General features: G+C 38.7%; 2 protein-coding genes across 2 annotated transcripts; one reads left to right on the top strand and one right to left on the bottom strand.

Moving 5' to 3' along the window:
• Window positions 1–362: 362 nt before the first annotated feature.
• Window positions 363–817, top strand: LOC145467963 (serine/threonine-protein kinase pim-2-like). The gene is made up of 2 exons (XM_081451618.1): window positions 363–567; window positions 660–817. The coding sequence occupies exons 1-2, from the start codon at window positions 363–365 to the stop codon at window positions 815–817; spliced, it is 363 nt and encodes a 120-aa protein (XP_081307744.1).
• Window positions 818–5049: 4232 nt separating this feature from the next.
• LOC145467954 (uncharacterized) lies at window positions 5050–8597 on the bottom strand. Its single transcript, XM_081451606.1, has one exon. It carries the CDS (start codon window positions 8587–8589, stop codon window positions 5050–5052), a length of 3540 nt encoding a protein of 1179 aa, XP_081307732.1. The 5' UTR covers window positions 8590–8597.
• Window positions 8598–9432: the final 835 nt, after the last annotated feature.

Genomic DNA, 9432 nt, shown 5'->3' with positions numbered 1-9432 from the left:
GGCTGATAGTTTCAGAGCAAGAGATTATCAAGGTACCTACCTTCATAATCTCTTGTTTCAGAGCGACTATAAAGTAAGGGTAAAGCAGCAGCTGTAATTTAAGTCGAAAAATGTTAACATGTGCTACTTGCGAAAACCAGTGGAAGATTACGAAAAATGGTGTTTAAACAAAACTAACCCTTCCTCTCCTCCCTTGTTATAGATAAACGGGGGAGAAATTCCAACCGAGGCTTATCTTCAACGCCAAGCAAGGCACCGTCACGTGATCGACATATATGGAGTGGTCGACACCGATGAGCATTATGTTTACGTCATGGAAAGTCTGTGAAGACCTATTTGACGTCATACACGACCGAGAGAGCATGGGACGACCACTGACAGAAAGAGAAGCGCGACAATACTTTACCCAGATCCTGCAGGCCAACATCAGCTGCGAGGAGACTGGTGTCCTACACCGAGACATCAAACTAGAGAACATCCTGGTGGACATGTGCACTGATGAAACCAAGTTGATTGACTTTGGACTGGCATCTGAAGTTCAACAAGAACCTTTCACAAATTTCAGAGGTGAGAATAATGCTGGAGTGTCTTGTGTGCGACATTTGCAAGTAAAATAATACCTGGCAGCTTATGTGATAGTGGGATTTGTTTGCATTCAGGCACACCACAGTACATGCCTCCTGAATTCAGTAAATCCAAGCAATATGACGGCTGTCAGGGCACTGTGTGGCAAATGGGAATCCTTCTTGTGGATATGCTGTCACCTGTAGTACCAGCATTTAAACATCCACGTCACGCTCTGCGCATGGCACCTTGAGTACCACACCAGCTTTCACCAGGTATTTCCTTCTTAATCTCTACTTGATTTGTCAAGTACAAACACTTTCACTGTTTCTTTCTTTATAAACTTTCACCTTCCATATTGATTGTGTAACGGGTAATTTCAGCCCCATGATCCAATAATTAGGAATGTTTCAGGTATATTATAATATATCAAACTCGAAAGACCGCGTTTGACCACATTTCCCAAATGATCTCTCATGTTTATACACGACTGATATTCATTGACTCTGAGTCTTTATTTTTTGTATACATCTTGATATTTATCTTTTCATTTTTTTCAACAGAGGCAAAGAACCTTATTTACTCGCTGCTGAACACGACTCCAAGCAATCGTCCAACTCCGAGACAAACTCTGCAGCATCCATGGTTCACCATGACAGACTAAACTTCTATCATCACTCGTGAAACACATATGTTATTTAGCCAAAGAACTAAGTTGAAAGATAATTAATATTATATTAATTTTATACCTGACTTTTCGGCTTCTGAGCCATTAAAAGTTAACAGCGCAATTTAGATTTTTACGCACTAAAGTCAGACCATATACAACAGCTGTGAATAGATATTAGTCCAATAAAATGGTCATTGAGTCATAAACTGTTTTACAATAGTTGCAAATTATGAAAGATATCTATTGTTTATACCTGTTGTTGACCGTTTATTGGATCAATAACAGATGCCTTTCATGAATTCGCCAAATTTGCTGGATTACGGACTAATTCATTAAATTTACTGAGCATCTTTGCCTTGTTAAAAAGATACAAGAATAGATCGTTATTTTTTATTCCGTTAGAGAATACTTTATTTCGTGGTAGCTTTTCAGAAAGTCAGGCACAAAGACATGCAAACCAGTGCAGCGTATATAAAGTAATTATATCATAAAGTTATACATAAAATTTTAAATGAGAATAGTTTCTGAATAAATTACTTATGTTTGAAAGAATATGTCTTCGTTTGTACTTGATTCCTTCGCGCTGTTATTTTTATCTTATTTATTTATTTTTTTTAAAAATTGACATTTTATTTTTTTTAACAGTACAATAAAATGCATTACCTACAATACTACATAATTACACCAATAATAATACACTATATAAGTTACGGCTAATTACATAACTTACTTACAGGACTTACAATACTGGTTACTTACACCACTGTCAATTAGAATACTATTCTTACGCTATTCGCATCTTTTATTTTTCTTAATTGTTATTACATTACAGTGACACATAATATACACATGTAGTTTTTACCCCTATATGTACAAGCTTATAGTTAAATAATAAATATAAAATTAAATTTTAATCAACCATAAACATCAGCAGCATATAAAACTAAAGTAAAAAGGCTCAGTATAGTATATAGTATATAGTGAAGGGAACCTTCAAATTGAATTGTATTGCAAGTTCATGCCACTTCAAAAAATCCTTATTTTGGTTTAATGTGTCGTTTTTCTTGGTAACGCCGGCGTGATACCAATTTTGATAAAAGACAGGTTTTTTTCCCACAAGGATTTTCCTGTTATTCCACACTATGATTTTGTTTTCAGGATTTGCTTTGGAATCGATGCCCGTTGAGATTTTGAACTCACACCAATAATCTAACATTTTTTTTTATAAAATGTGGGAAGCGTATCATCAAGGTCAAGTATACTTGTTGCAAAGTTGTATTTTGTTAGGAAGGTAAGACCACCATGTTTGTGCAAGAGCTTGTTAGGAATTATTCTCCAGGAGGCTTGGGATTCGTCTTGAATTCTGTTGACCCAAGTTATTTTGAGCGCTTTTTCCATGATCTTAAACTCACACATTTTCAATCCGCCGTTTTTCTTTTCTCCAATTATGGTTTTTTTTTTTGATTTTATGGGGCTTTCCTGCCCAAAATAAGGTTGAAAATTAGCTTATTTATTTCTTGGATGTAGTGATCTGGAACAGGGAGCACGGAAGCTGAGTAAAATAATTCAGATATCCTAATTGTTTTAACTATGTTTATCTTTCCATTTGCACTGTTATAATACGGATTAGTTACTGGGTACATTAAGGCAGCGTTCACGCTACGCCGTAGAATTTCATAAACGCAGCTTTATTTCTACGGTTAGGCGTACCGTCCACACTAATCCGTCATAAAAACGGAGCTTTTCAAAAACACCCTTCGAACTGGAGGAATTTGAAAACGCCGGCTTTTTGTTTTCGTGTGAACGAAAAAAAAAATTGAAAAATGTATTTTCGAAACGATCGAGTCATGATAATCATGTTATTTGTCTGACTGAGTTTTCCTCAAACACAAATCTAAACTGAATTGTGATTGTTGCGTTTTTTAAGTCCGGCGTAGTGTGGATGGAGAACATTTGATGCGTTTTCAGAGTGAAACCTCCGTCTTTCGAATTCCGCCGGCAGTGTGTGGACGAGCCCCTAAATGTTTTATCAAAAGAGATAAAACAAAATACACCGTGTTTAATTGTTTCGTATGCGATAAATCTTTCTTTAAAGTGTTATTATAAAGTAGTCACACTCCTGTATTAGATTGCCAGATAGCACTCTGGTTATTTGAAAACACTTCAGAAATTTCAGAACACGCGCAGTTGCAAGTGTTTCTTCATGAAATTCATCTTGTGTTCTCTAATTTTCTACGACATTCCAAGAACTGGCTTGCTAACCGTAGTAAACGAACCACCATCCTCACTTACGACCAAGGAATGGGACGCAAGGTTTAGCGGTTGCTAGTTAACTATTATCATCTCAAGATCAAGACCCTCAGAAAAAGCCTGTTCAATATACTAGAATCTACTTCAATATACTAGAATCTTAAATAAATTGGCCGAAAGTTGAGCTGCGAAACACGAACCCTGAGCGATAAAAGTGTCAGCGACGCTCAAAACGTGAGCGCGAAAAAATTGAGGTAGTGAATCTCGCCCTTTGCAGGTGGAGTAACTTCCGCTGGGAAGGGTTTTGATGTTGTGCCTGTTTGTTTCTCCAGAAAGAATTCGTTGTTCGCGATAACCTTGCATACGGCCAATGCCAGCGACATTTGAATTACCAATCAACATTCAGCAGAGGGGAAAGATCTTGTACTGTCAAGACTTCACCTTACTAGTAGACCCAGGGCAGTTAGTTGGGGTGGGAGTTAAATTAGATTCTTATACGTACACGAAAATATTGGCGATTTTTTTGGAGTGATTCTATTTACAACACTTCACTACGATTTAGATATCGCTTTAGAATATTCTACTAGTTTTTAAGCACAAGTTTAAGCACGCCTCTAATTACGTCGCTTCCTCGTGCAGTAATTTTTTGATACATATAAAATGAAATATCGTATAACAAGGTTCATGCAATGCACTTGACAGACCTGCGGTTTAAGAACGTTAGAAAATCATTAGTTATTATTCTTATTACTGTATCAAAGTCATTCAAAATAACAATTAAAAACGTTTCTTTGCTGCTCGAGAGAAATGAACACTGTCCTTGCAGAGGTTTCTTAACTCATTTGCTTGATGTTGGTCTGCATAGAGTCCTCCTTCAATTGAACATGTCTTACTCCTACAACATTAAAAAGGTAAACAAAGCAAAAATAAGAACGTTGACAAAAATTGACCGAAACAACATATAACAGATTTCTCGTTAGCGCTTTCTTGTACTTAATAAAATAAACTGAAGTTTAACTTCCATTTTGCCATCTTAATCAGCTTGTAGTGTTGTCGGCTCATTTACTTGTTAATATCTCCTCAAGATTCACCAGAAGAAATATTACTGAATAAAATGGCAAAAAGTCTAAAACATAACAGGAAAACCCTGCGTGACGGGAAGGCTAGTTTCGTTTGTTAACACTGTTTTTCAATAGCATAAGCTCTTTAAAGATGATTTTTCAGTCCGTACTGCGCAGTCTCAGCAACCTAATGTTTATAAACATTATAAATCCTGCTTGACTGAAATGCTACTTTTTAATGTTAACACTGGTTTTCAATTGCAAGAAGCTCTTAAAAGAATGACTTTAAAATCTTAGTAGTAGGCACAACTTACAAAATTTGAAGATCACAAGAAAGAGTGTCAAATCAAAACAAAAAGTATGTGTTTTGACCCCCCAAAATTGTCCAAACAACAGGAATTCAAAATATTATTAGTGATATGAAGTTTCTGTTTATTGATGTCACGGCACAGTAAGATTTATTTCATTCTGAGTTTGTTATTTGTAATGAAATTTATGATCGTACTAAGTTTGATTTAGCTCACACAAGGAACCCACGTAGTTAGAAGAGTGAACTGCTTTTATTTTGCGATTACTTACTTTTTTTGGAAAAGCAAATGACACGTTATCCCCAATCAGCATAAACGGTGCCCAGTCGTGGACCTTGCTAAAGCCGTTCTCTCTCATCCACCTCATGGCCTCATGAAGACACTCACTGACACTTACTTGACGAACAAGGTGCTCGTACAAACGACTCATCAACAGTTCTGTTTCATTGTCCTCCAGAGCCCACAGTGCCACCAACACTGAGCGTGCGCCGGATCCTAAGAACGCACGAGCGATTCCAACAACTCCCTCGGCTCTAATTTGTCCACGGCCACTGTGACAACAGCTTAGTACCACCAGTTTAGCTCGCACTTGCACTTGTGAAATGTCAGACATTTTCAAAAGATAGTCGTCTTCTTGTGGAGTCTCAGCAGTTAAGCCAGAAGGAGCAAGAGCAATTTCTCCTCTTTCAGCATTACCATGTGCGGCAATATGTATCAGACTCACTGAATTTATCCTCTCAAGTACTGCTTGCTTCGTTGCGTGCTGTCCTAACAAAGGCTGAAAGCCTAGCAGTTGTCCAATCATCTCTGCTTCCTTTCTTGCACCAGGCAGTGGTACAAATTTCCTATTGACATTTCCCCTGTAAATCACCACACCTACATCAGGATCACCCACTACCAGAGCACCAGTCTGACTGTGATAGTCTGCGGGACTGTCCTGTATGAGCTTCAGAGTCGTCAAAGAAGGAGCAATGCGGATTCTGAAAGTCTCTGATAAATACTTTCCACTTTCATTAAGTAAAGCTGGAAATGGAACACGGTACAAGCCGCGATCAGGAACAATGATGACTTCAGGCTCGTCAAGAAGGTCGGACACGGGATTGATCAGCATTTCGTAGAACAACCGTAGACTCGGTTCGGGATCATCCTTATCCTTTCCTCGCCGTAAACGTTCAAGACTCTCTTCTTGACGAGATTCGAGTTTCGGTTCAATGTCATTAAAAGATCGATCTTCGCAAACGTCGTCAGGTAAAATACCAAAGCTGCGGAAGCTTTCAGCCATGATAGCAAAAAATTCATCCAAATTTCTGGCAACCTTTGCTAATCTGGTGTGAAGGGTCTTTTTCTCCACTGAAATATTTCGAAAATGAATGGCTCCGCTTTTGTCGAGAAGCCACAAAAACACTTCTTGAGAATCGTACGAAATGTATAGACAAGTGCAGTCACTTTCTTTCTTGATGACATTTTCAACGCCAGTCCATGATTGCGGGTCGGCTGATATGTGTTTTTCAGCACAGTACTGAGTGCCCATCAAGTCTGCTAGGGCTCTAGCCCGTCCCAGTTCTACAGCATTAAGGGCATTCCTGGGCTTTCCAGTGGCACACAACAAGCGACTGAGCAGCTGGTAGGGAAAACTGTGCTCGTCTGCCAATGATATCTTAATGTGATCACTTTCTGAATTAACTCCTCGCAAATCTTCGTATTTTTTAATACTATGGGACAGATAGGAAAACGCTTCCTGGAGCTTTCCTTTTGAGAGCTTTACCAGTGTGAGACTAACATAGCACTCAAACTCAATTTCAGCGTATTTAAAGTCTTTACCTATTGTAAGTGCCTTCTCCAAGTATTCTTCAGCCATGGCATATTCACTAAGTGCTCCAAGCACAGACCCCAGGCGATGGTAATTTAATGCTTCGTCTTCTGTGTGACCAATTTGAATTTTGATCGCAAGAGATTTCTCGTAATATTCTTTGGCTTTGACATTATCGCCAAGAGATTGGAGCAAAACGCCTAGATTTCCATAAACTGTTGCCTCTTCTGTTTTGCAGCCAGTTTCATTAAAAATTGCGAGTGCTTTATCATAATATTCTTTACTCTTCCAATATTCTCTTAGAGATAGAGACACTCCTGCTAGGTTGGCGTAAACTTCTGCTTCTCCTCGCCTGTCACCAATTTCCATTCTGATCTTCAGTGATTTTTCGAGATACTCTTTAGCTTTGATACATTCACCCAGAGATAGAAATACAGTTCCTAGGTATCCGTAATTTCTTGCTTCTCCCTCTTTGTCTCCAATTTCCTTTGCGATAGCAAGTGCTTTCTCGAAATGTTCCTCAGCTAAGACATATTGACCGAGAGATTTAAACACAGTTCCTAGGTTTCCGTAGTCTGTCGCTTCTCCTGCTCTGTCACCAATTTCCATTCTGATTGCGAGTGCTTTCTCGTAATATTCTTTAGCTTTGACATATTGACTAAGAGAGCTGAACACGGTTCCCAGGTTTCCATAACTTGACGCTTCTCCTGCTCTGTCACCAATTTCCATTCTGATCGCAAGTGCTTTCTCGTGATATTCTTTAGCTTTGACATATTCGCCAAGAGATTGAAACACAGTTCCAAGGTTTCCGTAATTTACTGCTTGTCCCTCTTTGTCTCTAATTTTCTTTGTGATAGCAAGTGCTTTCTCGTGATATTCTTTAGCTTTGATATATTGGCCAAGAGCGTTGAACACGGTTCCCAGGTTTCCATAACTTATCGCTTCTCCCGCTTTGTCACCAATTTCCATTCTGATAGCGAGTGCTGTCTCCTGATATTCTATAGCTTTGACATACTCGCCGAGAGATTGGAACACACCTCCAAGGTTTCCGTAATATGCTGCTTGTCCCTCTTTGTCTCCAATCTTCTTTGTGATAGCAAGTGCTTTCTCGTGATATTCTTTAGCTTTGACGTATTGACTAAGAGAGCTGAACACGGTTCCCAGGTTTCCATAACTTGACGCTTCTCCTGCTCTGTCACCAATTTCCATTCTGATCGCAAGTGCTGTCTCCTGATATTCTTTAGCTTTGACATATTCGCCGAGAGATTGAAACAAATTTCCTAGGTTTCCGTAATTTGCTGCTTCTCTCACTTTGTTTCCAAATTTCTTTGTAATTGCAAGTGCTTTCTCGTAATGTTCTTTCGCTTTGGTATATTCACCGAGAGATCTCAAGATAACTCCCAGGTTTCCATAACATGTTGCTTCTTCTTCTCTGTTACCCATTTCCGTATTGATCGCAAGTGCTTTCTCCAGATATTCTTTAGCTTTGGCATATTGACCAAGAGAGTTAAACACAGTTCCTAGGTTTACATAACATATTGCCTCTCGTGCTCTGTCCCCAATTTCTCTCATTACAGTGATTGCTCTCTCATTAAATTCTTTTGCCTTAACGTACCTGCTTTGATTCCAATATACCTTTGCTAGTGCGATATTAACCTCCCCTTCTCGGACTGTATCACCACACTCGCGACAAATGACGAGAAGCTTCCTGCCGCATGTTATCGCATTTGTGTTGTCGCTGATTCGACAGTACGCGTTGAACATTGTTATATAGATTGCTTCGTAAATTATTTTGATAAATTGCCTTTCTCTACTCCGTTTATTTAGCAAAACCAAGCTCTCCTTGCATAACGCGATGGCTTTTAAGGCTCGACTGGTATTTAGAAGGAAAGTGGCAACAACTAAGCCAATGGAGAGAGCTTGCATAATTTCTCCTAGATCTATGTCATTCATGACGCCTTCTTTTTGTAGGTCTTGTAACTGAAAGAAAAAATAGTTTTGCTACATTATGACACACTAAAATTCAACGTTGAGTTAGTTGACTTTTCTAATCTGTCCAGCATGCATTTATTTCTGTATTCATCGTAAGCGAGAAGGCGCACTATAAAAGACTGTTTCTCCCATAAACTGCAAGATTCTTTTAACTCTCGCTACGTTTTTCTTCGAAATATTTTGGCTTACAGGGATGGAAAAGAAAACATTAACTAAAAAGTAAATTAAATTAGCTACTATTGGAATATAGTGATAACTTAAGAAAGATGTTGAATTTTAAGCTCGGTAATGAAATGTGAAGGTGAATTAATCAACATGACACGAGCGTAGGACAAAGAAAAATTCTGAGTCCCCGACAGGAATCGAACCCATGACCTCCAGAACACCGGGCGGGCGCTCTATCCACTGAGCTACGAGAACTCGTGGAGAACAAGGTCATTTAACTGAGTTCATATATGACAGGTGTCCTGCATACTGCTAGCATCAACGCTATCGAAGTCATCGTGAGTAGTGATAAATTAAGAAAGATCTTGAATTTTAAGCTCGGTAATGAAATGTGAAGGTGAATTAATCAACATGACACGAGCGTAGGACAAAGACTCTTCTTTTTCATTCCTGAAAGCGAAAATATTTCGAAGAAAAACGTAGCGAGAGTTAAAAGAATCTTGCAGTTTATGGGAGAAACAGTCTTTTATAGAGCGCCTTCTCGCTTACGATGAATACAGGAATAAATGCATCCTGGACAGATTAAAAAAGACTGTCGGGGACTCAGAATTT

This window comes from Orbicella franksi, chromosome 2 (genome assembly GCF_964199315.1).
Source record: "Orbicella franksi chromosome 2, jaOrbFran1.1, whole genome shotgun sequence".
Classification (NCBI taxonomy): Eukaryota; Metazoa; Cnidaria; class Anthozoa; order Scleractinia; family Merulinidae; genus Orbicella; species Orbicella franksi.
This window is presented reverse-complemented; position numbering and strand designations above follow the sequence as displayed.